This window comes from Chiloscyllium plagiosum, unplaced genomic scaffold, assembly GCF_037043375.1.
Source record: "Chiloscyllium plagiosum isolate Xiang-an unplaced genomic scaffold, Cpla_swu_hap1 HiC_scaffold_5, whole genome shotgun sequence".
In the NCBI taxonomy this organism is placed as follows: Eukaryota; Metazoa; Chordata; class Chondrichthyes; order Orectolobiformes; family Hemiscylliidae; genus Chiloscyllium; species Chiloscyllium plagiosum.
Genome location: NW_028270143.1, coordinates 133,318,771 through 133,342,343, shown reverse-complemented (window position 1 = coordinate 133,342,343; position 23,573 = coordinate 133,318,771). Strand labels below are relative to the sequence as shown.

At 59.3% G+C, this 23,573-nt stretch overlaps 1 protein-coding gene across 1 annotated transcript in view; it reads right to left on the bottom strand.

Annotated features, from left to right (window-relative positions):
• Nucleotides 1–23,573, bottom strand: part of LOC122548250 (kinesin-like protein KIFC3) — a 190,204-nt gene that overhangs the window by 77,336 nt on the left and 89,295 nt on the right. Inside the window, exons 14-15 of the mRNA XM_087987773.1 lie at nt 22,947–23,051; nt 20,812–20,942 (exon numbers count right to left, since the gene is read on the bottom strand). Coding sequence (XP_087843899.1) covers nt 20,812–20,942; nt 22,947–23,051 — 236 coding nt within the window. The remainder of the gene's footprint in view (nt 1–20,811; nt 20,943–22,946; nt 23,052–23,573) is intronic.

Genomic DNA, 23,573 nt, shown 5'->3' with positions numbered 1-23,573 from the left:
ACCATGCTGGGAGGGGAGAGAGAGTGACCATGCTGGGAGAGGAGAGAGAGAGAGAGAGAGTGACCATGCTGGGAGGGGAGGGGGAGAGAGAGAGAGTGACCATGCTGGGATGGGAGGGGAGAGAGAGAGAGAGAGTGACCATGCTGGGAGGGGAGAGAGAGAGAGAGTGACCATGCTGGGAGGGGAGGGGAGAGAGAGAGAGAGAGAGAGAGAGAGAGAGTGACCATGCTGGGAGGGGAGGGAGAGAGAGAGAGAGTGACCATGCTGGGAGGGGAGAGAGAGAGAGAGTGACCATGCTGGGAGGGGAGAGAGAGAGAGAGAGTGACCATGCTGGGAGGGGAGAGAGAGAGAGAGTGACCATGCTGGGAGGGGAGAGAGAGAGAGAGAGAGTGACCATGCTGGGAGGGGAGAGAGAGAGAGAGAGAGTGACCATGCTGGAAGGGAAGAGAGAGAGAGAGAGTGACCATGCTGGGAGGGGAGGGGGAGAGACAGAGAGAGTGACCATGCTGGGAGAGGAGAGAGAGAGAGAGAGAGTGAGAGTGACCATGCTGGGAGGGGAGAGAGAGAGAGAGAGAGAGTGACCATGCTGGGAGGAGAGAGAGAGAGAGAGAGAGAGAGTGACCATGCTGGGATGGGAGGGGGAGAGACAGAGAGAGTGACCATGCTGGGAGGGGAGGGATAGAGAGAGAGAGAGAGAGAGTGACCATGCTGGGAGGGGAAGGGAGAGAGAGAGAGAGAGAGAGAGTGACCATGCTGGGAGGGGAGAGAGAGAGAGAGAGTGACCATGCAGGGAGGGGAGAGAGAGAGAGAGAGTGACCATGCTGGGAGGGGAGAGAGGGAGAGAGAGTGACCATGCTGGGAGGGAGAGTGAGAGAGAGAGAGTGACCATGCTGGGAGGGGAGACAGAGAGAGAGAGAGTGACCATGCTGGGAGGGGAGGGAGAGCTAGAGTGACCATGCTGGGAGGGGAGAGTGAGAGAGAGATTGTGACCATGCTGGGAGGGGAGAGAGAGAGAGAGAGTGACCATGCTGGGAGGGGAGAGAGAGAGTGACCATGCTGGGAGGGGAGGGAGAGAGAGAGTGACCATGCTGGGAGGGGAGAGAGAGAGAGAGAGAGTGACCATGCTGGGAGGGGAAGGGGAGAGAGAGAGAGAGAGAGTGACCATGATGGGAGGGGAAGGGAGAGAGAGAGAGTGACCATGATGGGAGGGGAGGGGAGAGTGAGAGAGTGACCATGCTGGGAGGGGAGGGGAGAGAGAGAGTGACCATGCTGGGAAGGGAGAGAGAGAGAGAGAGAGAGTGACCATGCTGGTAGGGGAGGGAGAGAGAGAGTGACCATGCTGGGAGGGGAGGGAGAGCTAGAGTGACCATGCTGGGAGGGGAGGGGAGCGAGAGAGTGACCATGCTAGGAGAGGAGGTAGGGAGGGAGAGAGTGACCATGCTGGGAGGGGAGAGAGAGAGAGTGACCATGGTTGGAGGGGAGGAAGGGAGAGAGTGACCATGCTGGGAAGGGAGGGGAGAGAGAGTGACCATGCTGGGAGGGGAGAGAGAGAGAGAGAGTGACCATGCTGGGAGGGGTGGGAGAGAGAGAGAGTGACCATGCTGGGAGGGGAGGGAGAGAGAGAGTGACCATGCTGGGAGGAGAGAGAGAGAGAGAGAGTGACCATGCTGGGAGGGGAGGGGGAGAGAGAGAGAGAGAGTGACCATGATGGGAGGGGAGAGAGAGTGACCATGCTGGGAGAGGAGAGAGAGAGAGAGAGAGTGACCATGCTGGGAGGGGAGGGGGAGAGAGAGAGAGAGAGTGACCATGCTGGGAGGGGAGAGAGAGAGAGAGAGAGTGACCATGCTGGGAGGGGAGGGAGAGAGAGAGAGAGAGAGTGACCATGCTGGGAGGGGAGGGAGAGAGAGAGTGACCATGCTGGGAGGGGAGAGAGAGAGAGAGAGTGACCATGCTGGGAGGGGAGGGAGAGAGAGAGAGAGTGACCATGCTGGAAGGGGAGGGAGAGAGAGAGAGTGACCACGCTGGGATGGGAGGGGGAGAGAGAGAGAGAGAGTGACCATGCTGGGAGGGGAGAGAGAGTGACCATGATGGGAGAGGAGAGAGAGAGAGAGAGAGTGACCATGCTGGGAGGGGAGGGGGAGAGAGAGAGAGTGACCATGCTGGGAGGGGAGGGGAGAGAGAGAGAGAGAGTGACCATGCTGGGTGGGGAGGGTGAGAGAGAGTGACCATGCTGGGAGGGGAGAGAGAGAGAGAGAGAGAGAGAGAGAGTGACCATGCTGGGAGGGGAGGGGAGAGAGAGAGAGAGAGAGAGAGTGACCATGCTGGGAGGGAGGGAGAGAGAGAGAGAGTGACCATGCTGGGAGGGGAGAGAGAGAGAGAGTGACCATGCTGGGAGGGGAGAGAGAGAGAGAGAGAGAGAGTGACCATGCTGGGAGGGGAGAGAGAGAGAGTGACCATGCTGGAAGGGAAGAGAGAGAGAGAGTGACCATGCTGGGAGGGGAGGGGGAGAGACAGAGAGAGTGACCATGCTGGGAGAGGAGAGAGAGAGAGAGAGAGTGAGAGTGACCATGCTGGGAGGGGAGAGAGAGAGAGAGAGAGTGACCATGCTGGGAGGAGTGAGAGAGAGAGAGAGAGTGACCATGCTGGGAGGGGAGGGGGAGAGACAGAGAGAGTGACCATGCTGGGAGGGGAGGGATAGAGAGAGAGAGAGAGAGAGAGAGTGACCATGCTGGGAGGGGAAGGGAGAGAGAGAGAGAGAGAGAGTGACCATGCTGGGAGGGGAGAGAGAGAGAGAGAGTGACCATGCAGGGAGGAGAGAGAGAGAGAGAGAGAGTGACCATGCTGGGAGGGGAGAGAGAGAGAGAGAGTGACCATGCTGGGAGGGAGAGTGAGAGAGAGAGAGTGACCATGCTGGGAGAGGAGACAGAGAGAGAGAGAGAGAGTGACCATGCTGGGTGGGGAGGGTGAGAGAGAGTGACCATGCTGGGAGAGGAGACAGAGAGAGAGAGAGAGAGTGACCATGCTGGGTGGGGAGGGTGAGAGAGAGTGACCATGCTGGGAGGGGAGAGAGAGAGAGAGAGAGAGAGAGAGAGTGACCATGCTGGGAGGGGAGGGGAGAGAGAGAGAGAGAGAGAGAGAGAGTGACCATGCTGGGAGGGAGGGAGAGAGAGAGAGAGTGACCATGCTGGGAGGGGAGAGAGAGAGAGAGTGACCATGCTGGGAGGGGAGAGAGAGAGAGAGAGAGAGAGTGACCATGCTGGGAGGGGAGAGAGAGAGAGTGACCATGCTGGAAGGGAAGAGAGAGAGAGAGTGACCATGCTGGGAGGGGAGGGGGAGAGACAGAGAGAGTGACCATGCTGGGAGAGGAGAGAGAGAGAGAGAGAGTGAGAGTGACCATGCTGGGAGGGGAGAGAGAGAGAGAGAGAGTGACCATGCTGGGAGGAGAGAGAGAGAGAGAGAGAGTGACCATGCTGGGAGGGGAGGGGGAGAGACAGAGAGAGTGACCATGCTGGGAGGGGAGGGATAGAGAGAGAGAGAGAGAGAGAGTGACCATGCTGGGAGGGGAGGGAGGGAGAGAGAGAGTGACCATGCTGGGAGGGGAGAGAGAGAGAGAGAGTGACCATGCAGGGAGGAGAGAGAGAGAGAGAGAGAGTGACCATGCTGGGAGGGGAGAGAGAGAGAGAGAGTGACCATGCTGGGAGGGAGAGTGAGAGAGAGAGAGTGACCATGCTGGGAGAGGAGACAGAGAGAGAGAGAGAGAGTGACCATGCTGGGTGGGGAGGGTGAGAGAGAGTGACCATGCTGGGAGAGGAGACAGAGAGAGAGAGATAGAGTGACCATGCTGGGTGGGGAGGGTGAGAGAGAGTGACCATGCTGGGAGGGGAGAGAGAGAGAGAGAGAGAGAGAGAGTGACCATGCTGGGAGGGGAGGGGAGAGAGAGAGAGAGAGAGAGAGTGACCATGCTGGGAGGGAGGGAGAGAGAGAGAGAGTGACCATGCTGGGAGGGGAGAGAGAGAGAGAGTGACCATGCTGGGAGGGGAGAGAGAGAGAGAGAGAGAGAGTGACCATGCTGGGAGGGGAGAGAGAGAGAGTGACCATGCTGGAAGGGAAGAGAGAGAGAGAGTGACCATGCTGGGAGGCGAGGGGGAGAGACAGAGAGAGTGACCATGCTGGGAGAGGAGAGAGAGAGAGAGAGAGTGAGAGTGACCATGCTGGGAGGGGAGAGAGAGAGAGAGAGAGTGACCATGCTGGGAGGGGAGGGGGAGAGACAGAGAGAGTGACCATGCTGGGAGGGGAGGGATAGAGAGAGAGAGAGAGAGAGAGAGAGTGACCATGCTGGGAGGGGAAGGGAGAGAGAGAGAGAGAGAGAGTGACCATGCAGGGAGGAGAGAGAGAGAGAGAGAGAGTGACCATGCTGGGAGGGGAGAGAGAGAGAGAGAGTGACCATGCAGGGAGGAGAGAGAGAGAGAGAGAGAGTGACCATGCTGGGAGGGGAGAGAGAGAGAGAGAGTGACCATGCTGGGAGGGAGAGTGAGAGAGAGAGAGTGACCATGCTGGGAGAGGAGAAAGAGAGAGAGAGAGAGAGTGACCATGCTGGGAGGGGAGGGAGAGCTAGAGTGACCATGCTGGGAGGGGAGAGTGAGAGAGAGATTGTGACCATGCTGGGAGGGGAGAGAGAGAGAGAGTGACCATGCTGGGAGGGGAGAGAGAGAGAGTGACCATGCTGGGAGGGGAGGGAGAGAGAGAGCGACCATGCTGGGAGGGGAGAGAGAGAGAGAGAGAGTGACCATGATGGGAGGGGAAGGGAGAGAGAGAGAGAGTGACCATGATGGGAGGGGAGGGGAGAGTGAGAGAGTGACCATGCTGGGAGGGGAGGGGAGAGAGAGAGTGACCATGCTGGGAAGGGAGAGAGAGAGAGAGAGAGAGAGTGACCATGCTGGTAGGGGAGAGAGAGAGAGAGAGAGAGAGTGACCATGCTGGTAGGGGAGAGAGAGAGAGAGAGAGAGTGACCATGCTGGTAGGGGAGGGGAGAGAGAGAGTGACCATGCTAGGAGAGGAGGTAGGGAGGGAGAGAGTGACCATGCTGGGAGGGGAGGGGAGAGAGAGAGTGACCATGCTAGGAGAGGAGGTAGGGTGGGAGAGAGTGACCATGCTGGGAGGGGAGAGAGAGAGAGTGACCATGGTTGGAGGGGAGGAAGGGAGAGAGTGACCATGCTGGGAGGGGAGGGGAGAGAGAGTGACCATGCTGGGAGGGGAGGGAGAGAGAGTGACCATGCCGGGAGGTGAGGGAGGGAGAGAGTGACCATGCCGGGAGGGGAGGGAGAGAGAGAGTGACCATGCTGGGAGGGGACAGAGAGAGAGTGACCATGCTGGGAGGGGACAGAGAGAGAGAGAGTGACCATGCTGGGAGGGGTGAGAGAGAGAGTGACCATGCTGGGAGGGGAGGGAGAGAGAGAGTGACCATGCTGGGAGGGGAGGGGAGAGAGAGAGTGACCATGCTGGGAGGGGAGAGAGAGAGTGACCATGCTGGGAGGGGAGGGAGGGAGAGAGAGAGTGACCATGAGGGGAGGGGAGGGAGAGAGAGAGTGACCATGCTGGGAGGGGAGGGGAGAGAGAGAGTGACCATGCTGGGAGGGCAGGGGAGAGAGAGAGTGACCATGCTGGGAGTGGAGGGGAGAGAGAGAGTGACCATGCTGGGAGGGGAGAGAGAGAGTGACCATGCTGGGAGGGGAGGGAGGGAGAGAGAGAGAGTGACCATGCTGGGAGGGGAGGGAGAGAGAGAGTGACCATGCTGGGAGGGGAGAGAGAGAGTGCCCATGCTGGGAGGGGAGGGAGGGAGAGAGTGACCATGCTGGGAGGGGAGGGGAGAGAGAGAGTGACCATGCTGGGAGGGGAGAGAGAGAGTGACCATGCTGGGAGGGGAGAGAGAGAGTGACCATGCTGGGAGGGGAGGGAGGGAGAGAGTGACCATGCTGGGAGGGGAGGGAGAGAGAGAGTGACCATGCTGGGAGGGGAGAGAGAGAGTGACCATGCTGGGAGGGGAGGGAGGGAGAGAGTGACCATGCTGGGAGGGGAGGGAGGGAGAGAGTGACCATGCTAGGAGGGGAGGGAGGGAGAGAGTGACCATGCTGGGAGGGGAGGGAGAGAGTGACCATGCTGGGAGGGGAGGGAGGGAGAGAGTGACCATGCTGGGAGGGGAGGGAGGGAGAGAGTGACCATGCTGGGAGGGGAGGGAGAGAGAGAGTGACCATGCTAGGAGGGGAGGGAGGGAGAGAGTGACCATGCTGGGAGGGGCGGGAGGGAGAGAGTGACCATGCTGGGAGGGGAGGGGAGAGAGAGAGTGACCATGCTAGGAGAGGAGGTAGGGAGGGAGAGAGTGACCATGCTGGGAGGGGAGAGAGAGAGAGTGACCATGGTTGGAGGGGAGGAAGGGAGAGAGTGACCATGCTGGGAGGGGAGGGGAGAGAGAGTGACCATGCTGGGAGGGGAGGGAGAGAGAGTGACCATGCCGGGAGGTGAGGGAGGGAGAGAGTGACCATGCCGGGAGGGGAGGGAGAGAGTGACCATGCTGGGAGGGGACAGAGAGAGAGTGACCATGCTGGGAGGGGACAGAGAGAGAGAGAGTGACCATGCTGGGAGGGGTGAGAGAGAGAGTGACCATGCTGGGAGGTGAGGGAGAGAGAGAGTGACCATGCTGGGAGGGGAGAGAGAGAGTGACCATGCTGGGAGGGGAGGGAGAGAGAGAGTGACCATGCTGGGAGGGGAGGGGAGAGAGAGAGTGACCATGCTGGGAGGGGAGGGAGAGAGAGAGTGACCATGCTGGGAGGGGAGGGAGAGAGAGAGTGACCATGCTGGGAGGGGAGGGGAGAGAGAGAGTGACCATGCTGGGAGGGGAGAGAGAGAGTGACCATGCTGGGAGGGGAGGGAGGGAGAGAGAGAGTGACCATGCTGGGAGGGGAGGGAGAGAGAGAGAGTGACCATGCTGGGAGGGGAGGGAGAGAGAGAGAGTGACCATGCTGGGAGGGGAGGGAGAGAGAGAGTGACCATGCTGGGAGGGGAGGGGAGAGAGAGAGTGACCATGCTGGGAGGGGAGGGAGAGAGAGAGTGACCATGCTGGGAGGGGAGGGAGAGAGAGAGTGACCATGCTGGGAGGGGAGGGGAGAGAGAGAGTGACCATGCTGGGAGGGGAGAGAGAGAGTGACCATGCTGGGAGGGGAGGGAGGGAGAGAGAGAGTGACCATGCTGGGAGGGGAGGGAGAGAGAGAGAGTGACCATGCTGGGAGGGGAGGGAGAGAGAGAGTGACCATGCTGGGAGGGGAGGGGAGAGAGAGAGTGACCATGCTGGGAGGGCAGGGGAGAGAGAGAGTGACCATGCTGGGAGTGGAGGGGAGAGAGAGAGTGACCATGCTGGGAGGGGAGAGAGAGAGTGACCATGCTAGGAGGGGAAGGAGGGAGAGAGAGAGTGACCATGCTGGGAGGGGAGGGAGAGAGAGAGTGACCATGCTGGGAGGGGAGAGAGAGAGTGCCCATGCTGGGAGGGGAGGGAGGGAGAGAGTGACCATGCTGGTAGGGGAGGGGAGAGAGAGAGTGACCATGCTGGGAGGGGAGAGAGAGAGTGACCATGCTGGGAGGGGAGAGAGAGAGTGACCATGCTGGGAGGGGAGGGAGGGAGAGAGTGACCATGCTGGGAGGGGAGGGAGAGAGAGAGTGACCATGCTGGGAGGGGAGAGAGAGAGTGACCATGCTGGGAGGGGAGGGAGGGAGAGAGTGACCATGCTGGGAGGGGAGGGAGGGAGAGAGTGACCATGCTAGGAGGGGAGGGAGGGAGAGAGTGACCATGCTGGGAGGGGAGGGAGAGAGTGACCATGCTGGGAGGGGAGGGAGGGAGAGAGTGACCATGCTGGGAGGGGAGGGAGGGAGAGAGTGACCATGCTGGGAGGGGAGGGAGAGAGAGAGTGACCATGCTAGGAGGGGAGGGAGGGAGAGAGTGACCATGCTGGGAGGGGCGGGAGGGAGAGAGTGACCATGCTGGGAGGGGAGGGAGGGAGAGAGTGACCATGCTGGGAGGGGAGGGAGAGAGAGAGTGACCATGCTGGGAGGGGAGAGAGAGAGAGAGAGAGTGACCATGCTGGGAGGGGAAGGGGAGAGAGAGAGAGAGAGTGACCATGATGGGAGGGGAAGGGAGAGAGAGAGAGAGTGACCATGCTGGGAGGGGAGAGAGAGAGAGAGTGACCATGCTGGGAGGGGAGGGAGAGAGAGAGTGACCATGCTGGGAGGGGAGAGAGAGAGAGAGAGAGAGAGTGACCATGCTGGGAGGGGAGAGAGAGAGAGTGACCATGCTGGAAGGGAAGAGAGAGAGAGAGTGACCATGCTGGGAGGGGAGGGGGAGAGACAGAGAGAGTGACCATGCTGGGAGGGGAGAGAGAGAGAGAGAGAGTGACCATGCTGGGAGGAGAGAGAGAGAGAGAGAGAGTGACCATGCTGGGAGGGGAGGGGGAGAGACAGAGAGAGTGACCATGCTGGGAGGGGAGGGATAGAGAGAGAGAGAGAGAGAGAGAGTGACCATGCTGGGAGGGGAAGGGAGAGAGAGAGAGAGAGAGAGTGACCATGCTGGGAGGGGAGAGAGAGAGAGAGAGTGACCATGCAGGGAGGAGAGAGAGAGAGAGAGAGAGTGACCATGCTGGGAGGGGAGAGAGAGAGAGAGAGTGACCATGCTGGGAGGGAGAGTGAGAGAGAGAGAGTGACCATGCTGGGAGAGGAGACAGAGAGAGAGAGAGAGAGTGACCATGCTGGGAGGGGAGGGAGAGCTAGAGTGACCATGCTGGGAGGGGAGAGTGAGAGAGAGATTGTGACCATGCTGGGAGGGGAGAGAGAGAGAGAGTGACCATGCTGGGAGGGGAGAGAGAGAGAGTGACCATGCTGGGAGGGGAGGGAGAGCTAGAGTGACCATGCTGGGAGGGGAGAGTGAGAGAGAGATTGTGACCATGCTGGGAGGGGAGAGAGAGAGAGAGTGACCATGCTGGGAGGGGAGAGAGAGAGAGAGAGAGTGACCATGATGGGAGGGGAAGGGAGAGAGAGAGAGAGTGACCATGATGGGAGGGGAGGGGAGAGTGAGAGAGTGACCATGCTGGGAGGGGAGGGGAGAGAGAGAGTGACCATGCTGGGAAGGGAGAGAGAGAGAGAGAGAGAGAGTGACCATGCTGGTAGGGGAGAGAGAGAGAGAGAGAGAGTGACCATGCTGGTAGGGGAGGGGAGAGAGAGAGTGACCATGCTAGGAGAGGAGGTAGGGAGGGAGAGAGTGACCATGCTGGGAGGGGAGGGGAGAGAGAGAGTGACCATGCTAGGAGAGGAGGTAGGGTGGGAGAGAGTGACCATGCTGGGAGGGGAGAAAGAGAGAGTGACCATGGTTGGAGGGGAGGAAGGGAGAGAGTGACCATGCTGGGAGGGGAGGGGAGAGAGAGTGACCATGCTGGGAGGGGAGGGAGAGAGAGTGACCATGCCGGGAGGTGAGGGAGGGAGAGAGTGACCATGCCGGGAGGGGAGGGAGAGAGAGAGTGACCATGCTGGGAGGGGACAGAGAGAGAGTGACCATGCTGGGAGGGGACAGAGAGAGAGAGAGTGACCATGCTGGGAGGGGTGAGAGAGAGAGTGACCATGCTGGGAGGGGAGGGAGAGAGAGAGTGACCATGCTGGGAGGGGAGGGGAGAGAGAGAGTGACCATGCTGGGAGGGGAGAGAGAGAGTGACCATGCTGGGAGGGGAGGGAGGGAGAGAGAGAGTGACCATGCTGGGAGGGGAGGGAGAGAGAGAGAGTGACCATGCTGGGAGGGGAGGGAGAGAGAGAGTGACCATGCTGGGAGGGGAGGGGAGAGAGAGAGTGACCATGCTGGGAGGGCAGGGGAGAGAGAGAGTGACCATGCTGGGAGTGGAGGGGAGAGAGAGAGTGACCATGCTGGGAGGGGAGAGAGAGAGTGACCATGCTGGGAGGGGAGGGAGGGAGAGAGAGAGAGTGACCATGCTGGGAGGGGAGGGAGAGAGAGAGTGACCATGCTGGGAGGGGAGAGAGAGAGTGCCCATGCTGGGAGGGGAGGGAGGGAGAGAGTGACCATGCTGGGAGGGGAGGGGAGAGAGAGAGTGACCATGCTGGGAGGGGAGAGAGAGAGTGACCATGCTGGGAGGGGAGAGAGAGAGTGACCATGCTGGGAGGGGAGGGAGGGAGAGAGTGACCATGCTGGGAGGGGAGGGAGAGAGAGAGTGACCATGCTGGGAGGGGAGAGAGAGAGTGACCATGCTGGGAGGGGAGGGAGGGAGAGAGTGACCATGCTGGGAGGGGAGGGAGGGAGAGAGTGACCATGCTAGGAGGGGAGGGAGGGAGAGAGTGACCATGCTGGGAGGGGAGGGAGAGAGTGACCATGCTGGGAGGGGAGGGAGGGAGAGAGTGACCATGCTGGGAGGGGAGGGAGGGAGAGAGTGACCATGCTGGGAGGGGAGGGAGAGAGAGAGTGACCATGCTAGGAGGGGAGGGAGGGAGAGAGTGACCATGCTGGGAGGGGCGGGAGGGAGAGAGTGACCATGCTGGGAGGGGAGGGGTGAGAGAGAGTGACCATGCTAGGAGAGGAGGTAGGGAGGGAGAGAGTGACCATGCTGGGAGGGGAGAGAGAGAGAGTGACCATGGTTGGAGGGGAGGAAGGGAGAGAGTGACCATGCTGGGAGGGGAGGGGAGAGAGAGTGACCATGCTGGGAGGGGAGGGAGAGAGAGTGACCATGCCGGGAGGTGAGGGAGGGAGAGAGTGACCATGCCGGGAGGGGAGGGAGAGAGAGAGTGACCATGCTGGGAGGGGACAGAGAGAGAGTGACCATGCTGGGAGGGGACAGAGAGAGAGAGAGTGACCATGCTGGGAGGGGTGAGAGAGAGAGTGACCATGCTGGGAGGGGAGGGAGAGAGAGAGTGACCATGCTGGGAGGGGAGAGAGAGAGTGACCATGCTGGGAGGGGAGGGAGGGAGAGAGAGAGTGACCATGCTGGGAGGGGAGGGAGAGAGAGAGTGACCATGCTGGGAGGGGAGAGAGAGAGTGCCCATGCTGGGAGGGGAGGGAGGGAGAGAGTGACCATGCTGGTAGGGGAGGGGAGAGAGAGAGTGACCATGCTGGGAGGGGAGAGAGAGAGTGACCATGCTGGGAGGGGAGAGAGAGAGTGACCATGCTGGGAGGGGAGGGAGGGAGAGAGTGACCATGCTGGGAGGGGAGGGAGAGAGAGAGTGACCATGCTGGGAGGGGAGAGAGAGAGTGACCATGCTGGGAGGGGAGGGAGGGAGAGAGTGACCATGCTGGGAGGGGAGGGAGGGAGAGAGTGACCATGCTAGGAGGGGAGGGAGGGAGAGAGTGACCATGCTGGGAGGGGAGGGAGAGAGTGACCATGCTGGGAGGGGAGGGAGGGAGAGAGTGACCATGCTGGGAGGGGAGGGAGGGAGAGAGTGACCATGCTGGGAGGGGAGGGAGAGAGAGAGTGACCATGCTGGGAGGGGCGGGAGGGAGAGAGTGACCATGCTGGGAGGGGAGGGAGGGAGAGAGTGACCATGCTGGGAGGGGAGGGAGAGAGAGAGTGACCATGCTGGGAGGGGAGGGAGGGAGGGAGAGAGTGACCATGCTGGGAGGGGAGGGAGGGAGAGAGTGACCATGCTGGGAGGGGAGGGAGGGAGAGAGTGACCATGCTGGGAGGGGAGGGAGAGAGAGAGTGACCATGCTGGGAGGGGAGGGAGGGAGGGAGAGAGTGACCATGCTGGGAGGGGAGGGAGGGAGAGAGTGACCATGCTGGGAGGGGAGAGAGAGAGTGACCATGCTGGGAGGGGAGGGAGGGAGAGAGTGACCATGCTGGGAGGGGAGGGAGGGAGAGAGTGACCATGCTAGGAGGGGAGGGAGGGAGAGAGTGACCATGCTGGGAGGGGCGGGAGGGAGAGAGTGACCATGCTGGGAGGGGAGGGAGAGAGAGAGTGACCATGCTGGGAGGGGCGGGAGGGAGAGAGTGACCATGCTGGGAGGGGAGGGAGGGAGAGATTGACCATGCTGGGAGGGGAGGGAGAGAGAGAGTGACCATGCTGGGAGGGGCGGGAGGGAGAGAGTGACCATGCTGGGAGGGGAGGGAGGGAGAGAGTGACCATGCTGGGAGGGGAGGGAGAGAGAGAGTGACCATGCTGGGAGGGGAGGGAGGGAGGGAGAGAGTGACCATGCTGGGAGGGGAGGGAGAGAGAGAGTGACCATGCTGGGAGGGGAGGGAGGGAGGGAGAGAGTGACCATGCTGGGAGGGGAGGGAGAGAGAGAGTGACCATGCTGGGAGGGGAGGGAGGGAGGGAGAGAGTGACCATGCTGGGAGGGGAGGGAGAGAGTGACCATGCTGGGAGGGGAGGGAGAGAGTGACCATGCTGGGAGGGGAGCAGACTGGCCTTTGAGCTGTGACAGACATGACCTGAGGACAGTGGAGCGAGAGTCAGGAATCTCCCGAAGGGGACAGCAGTCAGAAAGCCTGGTTCACTCTGGGAGCATCATCGCATTGAGGAAGGGGAGTGAAGTCTTCCATCAAGGATTTCGGGAACTTCGGAGCAGGACTTCAATGCTGCAGGTTAGTGTCTATTAGGCCATTCGGCCCATCAAGTCTGCTCCACCATTTGATCACAGCTGATGTTCCTCAACCCCATTCTCCTCCCTTCTCCCTGTAACCCTCGATCCCTGTACTAATCAAGTACGTACCTATCTCTGTCATAAATACTCGGCCTCCCCAGCCCTCTGCAGCAAGGGGTTCCACAGGTTCACTGCCGTCTGGCTAAAGCAATTTGTCCCTTCACCCTGAGGCTGTGCCCTCGGGTCCGAGTGGAAACATCTTCTCCACGTGCCCTCGAGCCAGGCCTCTCAGTATCCTGTAAATCTCAATCCCATCCCCCCTCCTCCTTCTAAACCCCATCGAGTCCAGACCCAGAGTCCTCAACCGTTCCTCGTGACCAGCCCCTCACCCCCGGGATCATTGTTGTAAGCCCCCTCTGGGCCCCCTCCAACACCAACACTCCCGTCCTTAGGTACGGGGCCCAAAACTGCTCACTATATTCCAAATGTAGCCTGACCAGAGCCTTACCCAGCCTCAGCAGGACGTCCCTGCTCTTGTATCTCGTCCTCTTGAACTGAATATCAACATTGCATTTTCCTTCCTGACACCAACGGGACCTGCTGGTTCATGCTCAGAGAATCCTGAACAAGGACTCCCAAGTCCCTTTGGATTTCTGAAACCTTTCCCCATTTAGGCCATGTCTCTGTCCTTCCTCCCATAGCATTTAACCTCACACTTTCCCATGTGGTATTCTATCTGGCACCACTCTGCCCACCCCCCCCCGGCCTGTCCAAGGCCTTATCAGCCTCCCTGCTACCGTCTCTTCACCTAGCTTTGTGTTAATGGAGTATTTTCTCAAGTCTCCGGTGTGGGGCTCCAGCTCACAGCTTTCCATCTCTGAGTGAGTGTGATATGACTGTAGTCTGCAGCTCACAGCCACCCAGGGTCACACAGGGACACAGCTCAGAGTCACGGTGGGGCACAGCTCAGAGTCACACAGGGACACAGCTGAGTCACACTGGGACATAGCTCAGAGTCACGCTGGGGCACAGCTCAGAGTCACGGTGGGACACAGCTCAGAGTCACGGTGGGACACAGCTCAGAGTCACGCTGGGGCACAGCTCAGAGTCACGCTGGGACACAGCTCAGAGTCACGGTGGGACACAGCTCAGAGTCACGGTGGGACACAGCTCAGAGTCACGGTGGGGCACAGCTCAGAGTCACGGTGGGGCACAGCTCAGAGTCACGGTGGGGCACAGCTCAGAGTCACGGTGGGACACAGCTCAGAGTCACGGTGGGACACAGCTCAGAAACACGCTGGGACACAGCTCAGAGTCACACTGGGACACAGCTCAGAGTCACACTGGGACACAGCTCAGAATCACGGTGGGACACAGCTCAGAGTCACGGTGGGACACAGCTCAGAGTCACGGTGGGACACAGCTCAGAGTCACGGTGGGACACAGCTCAGAAACACGCTGGGACACAGCTCAGAGTCACGGTGGGACACAGCTCAGAGTCACGCTGGGACACAGCTCAGAGTCACGGTGGGACACAGCTCAGAGTCACGGTGGGACACAGCTCAGAAACACGCTGGGACACAGCTCAGAAACACGCTGGGACACAGCTCAGAGTCACGGTGGGACACAGCTCAGAAACACGCTGGGACACAGCTCAGAGTCACGCTGGGACACAGCTCAGAGTCATGGTGGGACACAGCTCAGGGTCACGGTGGGACACAGCTCAGAGTCACGGTGGGACACAGCTCAGAGTCACGCTGGGACACAGCTCAGAGTCACGGTGGGACACAGCTCAGAGTCACGGTGGGGCACAGCTCAGAGTCACGCTGGGACACAGCTCAGAGTCATGGTGGGACACAGCTCAGGGTCACGGTGGGACACAGCTCAGAGTCACGGTGGGACACAGCTCAGAGTCACGGTGGGGCACAGCTCAGAGTCATGGTGGGACACAGCTCAGAGTCACGGTGGGACACAGCTCAGAGTCACGGTGGGACACAGCTCAGAGTCACGGTGGGGCACAGCTCAGAGTCACGGTGGGACACAGCTCAGAGTCACACTGGGACACAGCTCAGAGTCACACTGGGACACAGCTCAGAGTCACACTGGGACACAGCTCAGAGTCACGGTGGGACACAGCTCAGAGTCACGCTGGGACACAGCTCAGAGTCACGGTGGGACACAGCTCAGAGTCACGGTGGGGCACAGCTCAGAGTCACGCTGGGACACAGCTCAGAGTCACGGTGGGACACAGCTCAGAGTCACACTGGGACACAGCTCAGAGTCACACTGGGACACAGCTCAGAGTCACACTGGGACACAGCTCAGAGTCACACTAGGACACAGCTCAGAGTCATGGTGGGACACAGCTCAGAGTCACACTGGAACACAGCTCAGAGTCACACTGGAACACAGCTCAGAGTCACACTGGGACACAGCTCAGAGTCACACTGGGACACAGCTCAGAGTCACACTAGGACACAGCTCAGAGTCATGGTGGGACACAGCTCAGAGTCACACTGGAACAGCTCAGAGTCATGGTGGGACACAGCTCAGAGTCATGGTGGGACACAGCTCAGAGTCACGGTGGGACACAGCTCAGAGTCACGGTGGGACACAGCTCAGAGTCACGCTGGGACACAGCTCAGAGTCACACTGGGGCACAGCTCAGAGTCATGGTGGGACACAGCTCAGAGTCATGGTGGGACACAGCTCAGAGTCACGGTGGGACACAGCTCAGAGTCACGGTGGGACACAGCTCAGAGTCACGCTGGGACACAGCTCAGACTCACGCTGGGACACAGCTCAGAGTCACGCTGGGACACAGCTCAGAATCACGCTGGGACACAGCTCAGAGTCACGGTGGGACACAGCTCAGAGTCACGGTGGGGCACAGCTCAGAGTCACACTGGGACACAGCTCAGAGTCACGCTGGGACACAGCTCAGAGTCACGCTGGGACACAGCTCAGAGTCACACTGGGGCACAGCTCAGAGTCATGGTGGGACACAGCTCAGAGTCATGGTGGGACACAGCTCAGAGTCATGGTGGGACACAGCTCAGAGTCACGGTGGGACACAGCTCAGAGTCACGGTGGGACACAGCTCAGAGTCACGCTGGGACACAGCTCAGACTCACGCTGGGACACAGCTCAGAGTCACGGTGGGACACAGCTCAGAGTCACGCTGGGACACAGCTCAGAATCACGCTGGGACACAGCTCAGAGTCACGGTGGGACACAGCTCAGAGTCACGGTGGGGCACAGCTCAGAGTCACACTGGGACACAGCTCAGAGTCACGCTGGGACACAGCTCAGAGTCACGCTGGGACACAGCTCAGAGTCACGGTGGGGCAGAGCTCAGAGTCATGGAGGGGCACAGCTCAGAGTCACACTGGGACACAGCTCAGAGTCACGGTGGGGCACAGCTCAGAGTCATGGTGGGGCACAGCTCAGAGTCACGCTGGGACACAGCTCAGAGTCACGGTGGGACACAGCTCAGAGTCACAGTGGGGCACAGCTCAGAGTCACACTGGGACACAGCTCAGAGTCACGGTGGGGCACAGCTCAGAGTCACACTGGGACACAGCTCAGAGTCACGCTGGGACACAGCTCAGAGTCACGGTGGGGCACAGCTCAGAGTCACGGTGGGACACAGCTCAGAGTCACGGTGGGACACAGCTCAGAGTCACGCTGGGACACAGCTCAGACTCACGCTGGGACACAGCTCAGAGTCACGCTGGGACACAGCTCAGAATCACGCTGGGACACAGCTCAGAGTCACGGTGGGACACAGCTCAGAGTCACGGTGGGACACAGCTCAGAGTCACGCTGGGACACAGCTCAGACTCACGCTGGGACACAGCTCAGAGTCACGGTGGGACACAGCTCAGAGTCACGCTGGGACACAGCTCAGAATCACGCTGGGACACAGCTCAGAGTCACGGTGGGACACAGCTCAGAGTCACGGTGGGGCACAGCTCAGAGTCACACTGGGACACAGCTCAGAGTCACGCTGGGACACAGCTCAGAGTCACGCTGGGACACAGCTCAGAGTCACGGTGGGGCAGAGCTCAGAGTCATGGAGGGGCACAGCTCAGAGTCACACTGGGACACAGCTCAGAGTCACGGTGGGGCACAGCTCAGAGTCATGGTGGGGCACAGCTCAGAGTCACGCTGGGACACAGCTCAGAGTCACGGTGGGACACAGCTCAGAGTCACAGTGGGGCACAGCTCAGAGTCACACTGGGACACAGCTCAGAGTCACGGTGGGGCACAGCTCAGAGTCACACTGGGACACAGCTCAGAGTCACGCTGGGACACAGCTCAGAGTCACGGTGGGGCACAGCTCAGAGTCACGGTGGGACACAGCTCAGAGTCACGGTGGGACACAGCTCAGAGTCACGCTGGGACACAGCTCAGACTCACGCTGGGACACAGCTCAGAGTCACGCTGGGACACAGCTCAGAATCACGCTGGGACACAGCTCAGAGTCACGGTGGGACACAGCTCAGAGTCACGGTGGGGCACAGCTCAGAGTCACACTGGGACACAGCTCAGAGTCACGCTGGGACACAGCTCAGAGTCACGCTGGGACACAGCTCAGAGTCACACTGGGGCACAGCTCAGAGTCATGGTGGGACACAGCTCAGAGTCATGGTGGGACACAGCTCAGAGTCACGGTGGGACACAGCTCAGAGTCACGGTGGGACACAGCTCAGAGTCACGCTGGGACACAGCTCAGACTCACGCTGGGACACAGCTCAGAGTCACGCTGGGACACAGCTCAGAATCACGCTGGGACACAGCTCAGAGTCACGGTGGGACACAGCTCAGAGTCACGGTGGGGCACAGCTCAGAGTCACACTGGGACACAGCTCAGAGTCACGCTGGGACACAGCTCAGAGTCACGCTGGGACACAGCTCAGAGTCACACTGGGGCACAGCTCAGAGTCATGGTGGGACACAGCTCAGAGTCATGGTGGGACACAGCTCAGAGTCATGGTGGGACACAGCTCAGAGTCACGGTGGGACACAGCTCAGAGTCACGGTGGGACACAGCTCAGAGTCACGCTGGGACACAGCTCAGACTCACGCTGGGACACAGCTCAGAGTCACGGTGGGACACAGCTCAGAGTCACGCTGGGACACAGCTCAGAATCACGCTGGGACACAGCTCAGAGTCACGGTGGGACACAGCTCAGAGTCACGGTGGGGCACAGCTCAGAGTCACACTGGGACACAGCTCAGAGTCACGCTGGGACACAGCTCAGAGTCACGCTGGGACACAGCTCAGAGTCACGGTGGGGCACAGCTCAGAGTCATGGAGGGGCACAGCTCAGAGTCACACTGGGACACAGCTCAGAGTCACGGTGGGGCACAGCTCAGAGTCATGGTGGGGCACAGCTCAGAGTCACGCTGGGACACAGCTCAGAGTCACGGTGGGACACAGCTCAGAGTCACAGTGGGGCACAGCTCAGAGTCACACTGGGACACAGCTCAGAGTCACGGTGGGGCACAGCTCAGAGTCACACTGGGACACAGCTCAGAGTCACGCTGGGACACAGCTCAGAGTCACGGTGGGGCACAGCTCAGAGTCACGGTGGGACACAGCTCAGAGTCACGCTGGGGCACAGCTCAGAGTCACGGTGGGACACAGCTCAGAGTCACACTGGGACACAGCTCAGAGTCACGCTGGGGCACAGCTCAGAGTCACGGTGGGGCACAGCTCAGAGTCACGGTGGGGCACAGCTCAGAGTCACGGTGGGACACAGCTCAGAGTCACGCTGGGACACAGCTCAGAGTCACGGTGGGGCACAGCTCAGAGTCACGGTGGGACACAGCTCAGAGTCACGGTGGGACACAGCTCAGAGTCACGGTGGGGCACAGCTCAGAGTCACGCTGGGACACAGCTCAGAGTCACGGTGGGGCACAGCTCAGAGTCACGGTGGGACACAGCTCAGAGTCACGGTGGGACACAGCTCAGAGTCACACTGGGACACAGCTCAGAGTCACGCTGGGGCACAGCTCAGAGTCACGGTGGGGCACAGCTCAGAGTCACGGTGGGACACAGCTCAGAGTCACGGTGGGACACAGCTCAGAGTCACACTGGGACACAGCTCAGAGTCACGCTGGGACACAGCTCAGAGTCACGCTGGGACACAGCTCAGAGTCACACTGGGGCACAGCTCAGAGTCATGGTGGGACACAGCTCAGAGTCATGGTGGGACACAGCTCAGAGTCATGGTGGGACACAGCTCAGAGTCACGGTGGGACACAGCTCAGAGTCACGGTGGGACACAGCTCAGAGTCACGGTGGGACACAGCTCAGAGTCACGGTGGGACACAGCTCAGAGTCACGCTGGGACACAGCTCAGACTCACGCTGGGACACAGCTCAGAGTCACGGTGGGACACAGCTCAGAGTCACGCTGGGACACAGCTCAGAATCACGCTGGGACACAGCTCAGAGTCACGGTGGGACACAGCTCAGAGTCACGGTGGGGCACAGCTCAGAGTCACACTGGGACACAGCTCAGAGTCACGCTGGGACACAGCTCAGAGTCACGCTGGGACACAGCTCAGAGTCACGGTGGGGCACAGCTCAGAGTCATGGAGGGGCACAGCTCAGAGTCACACTGGGACACAGCTCAGAGTCACGGTGGGGCACAGCTCAGAGTCATGGTGGGGCACAGCTCAGAGTCACGCTGGGACACAGCTCAGAGTCACGGTGGGACACAGCTCAGAGTCACAGTGGGGCACAGCTCAGAGTCACACTGGGACACAGCTCAGAGTCACGGTGGGGCACAGCTCAGAGTCACACTGGGACACAGCTCAGAGTCACGCTGGGACACAGCTCAGAGTCACGGTGGGGCACAGCTCAGAGTCACGGTGGGACACAGCTCAGAGTCACGCTGGGGCACAGCTCAGAGTCACGGTGGGACACAGCTCAGAGTCACACTGGGACACAGCTCAGAGTCACGCTGGGGCACAGCTCAGAGTCACGCTGGGACACAGCTCAGAGTCACGGTGGGACACAGCTCAGAGTCACGCTGGGACACAGCTCAGAGTCACGGTGGGGCACAGCTCAGAGTCACGGTGGGGCACAGCTCAGAGTCACGGTGGGACACAGCTCAGAGTCACGGTGGGACACAGCTCAGAGTCACGCTGGGACACAGCTCAGAGTCACGGTGGGGCACAGCTCAGAGTCACGGTGGGACACAGCTCAGAGTCACGGTGGGACACAGCTCAGAGTCACGGTGGGGCACAGCTCAGAGTCACGCTGGGACACAGCTCAGAGTCACGGTGGGGCACAGCTCAGAGTCACGGTGGGACACAGCTCAGAGTCACGGTGGGACACAGCTCAGAGTCACACTGGGGCACAGCTCAGAGTCACGGTGGGGCACAGCTCAGAGTCACGGTGGGGCACAGCTCAGAGTCACGCTGGGACACAGCTCAGAGTCACGGTGGGACACAGCTCAGAGTCACACTGGAACACAGCTCAGAGTCACACTGGGACACAGCTCAGAGTCACACTGGGACACAGCTCAGAGTCACGGTGGGGCACAGCTCAGAGTCACGCTGGGACACAGCTCAGAGTCACGGTGGGACACAGCTCAGAGTCACACTGGGACACAGCTCAGAGTCACACTGGGACACAGCTCAGAGTCACGGTGGGGCACAGCTCAGAGTCACGCTGGGACACAGCTCAGAGTCACACTGGGACACAGCTCAGAGTCACGGTGGGACACAGCTCAGAGTCACACTGGGACACAGCTCAGAGTCACGGTGGGACACAGCTCAGAGTCACACTGGGACACAGCTCAGAGTCACGGTGGGACACAGCTCAGAGTCACGGTGGGACACAGCTCAGAGTCACACTGGGACACAGCTCAGAGTCACACTGGGACACAGCTCAGAGTCACGGTGGGACACAGCTCAGAGTCACGGTGGGACACAGCTCAGAGTCACGGTGGGACACAGCTCAGAGTCACACTGGGACACAGCTCAGAGTCACGGTGGGACACAGCTCAGAGTCACACTGGGACACAGCTCAGAGTCACGGTGGGACACAGCTCAGAGTCACGGTGGGGCACAGCTCAGAGTCACGGTGGGGCACAGCTCAGAGTCACGCTGGGACACAGCTCTGTCGAGGTGCCAGAGGATGCAGTTATGTGGAGGAGTAGTTTGCAATGCGCTGTGTACCTGAGTTGTTCGTTGTAGATTTCCAGCATGCTAATGGAGATACTGTATCTCCAGGAGGCACTCCGTGCATCAGTCTCCTGGAAGAGCACGCGTAGAGCCCGTTGGTTAATGCCAGGAGCTTCTGCCACCCCCTGGAAGGCAAATTGGCAAAATCAGTGTCTGACCCTCTCCTGCCCTCGTCCTCCCTGGGACACTGACACACACACACACACACACAGGAGATTCATTCCCCAAACTGTACCCAGCAGGGTACACCCACACGGCTGTTTAGACAGTGACCCCTCAGCACAACTCAACATGTCAGGCTGAAGACCAAAATCAAAAGTTGCTGGAAATGCTCAGTGGGTCTGGCAGCATCTGCTCAGCTCTGAGCAAGGATCACCACACCCCAAACATTCACTTGGATTTCTCTCCACGGAAGCTGCAGCTGTACAAAACTCTGGTGTGGCCGCACTTGGAGTATTGTGTACAGTTCTGGTCACCGCATTATAAGAAGGATGTGGAAGTGTTGGAAAGGGGTCAGAGGAGATTTACTAGGATGTTGCCTGGTATGGAGGGAAGGTCTTACGAGGGAAGACTGAGGGACTTGAGGCTGTTTTCGTTAGAGAGAGGGTTGAGAGTTGACTTATTTGAGACACACAAGTGGGGTTAGGTAGGGTGGACAGTGAGAGCCTTTTTCCTCGGATGGCGATGGCTAGCACGAGGGTATGTAGCTTTAAATTGAGGGGTGACAGGTATAGGACAGATGTCAGAGATGGTTTCTTTACTCAGAGAGTATCAGGGGCGTGGAACACACTGCCTGTAACAGTAGTAGATTCGCCAACTTTCAGGGTATTTAAATGGTCATTGGATAAATATATGGATGAAAATGGAATAGTGTAGGTTAGACGGGCTTCAGATTGTTGTGCCGAACTGTGGAACCATGGAGGGCCGAGGGGCCTGTACTGCGCTGTAATGTTCTATGTTCTGTGTTCTAGAAGCTGCCAGACCTGCTGAGCTTTTCCAGCAATTTCTGTTTTTGTTCCCAATTTGCAGTTCTTTTGGCTCTTATAGAGGACTAAAGACAGATGGTCATGAGGAAAATCTTTCTTGCACGAAAGTGGAGTGTCACTGACTAAGCCAGCACTTACTGTCCATCCCTAATTACCCCGAGGGCAGTCAAGAGTCAACCACATTGCTGTGGGTCTGGAGTCACGTGTAGGCCAGATCAGGTAAAGATGACAAGTTTTCTTCCCTCAAGGACATTCGTGACCCAGATGGGCTTTTCCCAACAATCAGTAATCAATTCCCAGTCATCATCTCGCAGATTAGCTTCATATTCCAGTTGTGTTTTATTGAGATTCGATCCCAACAGCTCCTGGGCTGGGATTTGAACCATGAGCACTCATATAAAACCAACAACTGCCCAGATGCTGGAAATCTGAAACAAAACCAGACATTGCTGGAGAAACTCAGTAGCACGTGTGGAGAGAGAAAAGCAGAGTTTCCAGTGCTCGATGGAGGGGAGAGCTCTCTCTCAAAACTCTGCGCTGAGCCTCACTGGATTCATCATCTAACTCAGTCCCCTGTCCCTGCTCTCCCCCCCGTAGCCTGTGATCTCTTTCACCTGAAGAACTAGACCAAATTTATTCTGAGCTGATGCCCTCTGGTCCTAGACTGTCCCCCAGGGGGGCGCCATTCAATGTTTTTGCCTTAACTGCTCTCTGTGATAGAGAGGTCCACAGACTCCCCGTCCACTCTCTGGGTAAGGCCATTTCTCAACATCTCAGTCCCACCCCATCTCGTTCAGACTGTCACCCCTGCATCTGGAACCCAGCTCCCCCCACCCCACCCCACCCCACCCACACCCGGGTCAGCAGGAACATTCTCCCTGTGTTTACCCCTGTCTGGTCCCGTTAGAATTTTATAGCTTTCTAGGTAACTCCTGCCTTTGCACCCCAGTGATGCTGGTCCGAACTGATCCAATCTCTCTCTCAGTCCTGCTGCCTCAGAAATCAGACCTATCCTTGGGGAGGGCGTGTTTCTTTCGGGTAAAGACACTCCCTCCTGTATCGGGAACAGGGAGGGGGGTGTAATGTGCTCACTCTGTGGTCCTGCCCCTCCTCCCAACCTCCACCCAGTGCCCTCTCCCTTACCTCCATGGTGTATGTCTTTCCCGATCCCGTCTGTCCGTAGGCAAAGATGCAGACATTGTAACCATCAATACAGGAAGTGATGAGGGGCTCGATCTCTTCGAAGACCTGAGCACAGAGAGAGGAAGGACACAGAGAGAGTGTGGGTGAACAGGGATGGGGATAGAGAGAGAGTGTGGGTGAACAGGGATGGGGATAGAGAGAGAGTGTGGGTAAACAGGGATGGGGATAGAGAGAGAGTGTAGGTGAACAGAGAGGGGGACAGAGAGAGAGTGTGGGTGAACAGGGAGGGGGACACAGAGAGAGTGTGGGTGAACAGGGAGGGGGACACACAGAGAGTGTGGGGGAACAGGGAGGGGGACACAGAGAGAGAGTGTGGGTGAACAGAGAGGTGGGACAGAGAGAGAGTGTGGGTGAACAGGGAGGGGGACACAGAGAAAGTGTGGGGGAACAGGGAGGAGGACACAGAGAGAGAGTGTGGGGGAACAGAGAGGGGGACAGAGAGAGTGTGGGTGAACAGGGAGGGGGACACAGAGAGAGAGTGTGGGGGAACAGGGAGGGGGACACAGAGAGAGTGTGGGGGAACAGGGAGGGGGACAGAGAGAGAGTGTGGGTGAACAGGGAGGGAGG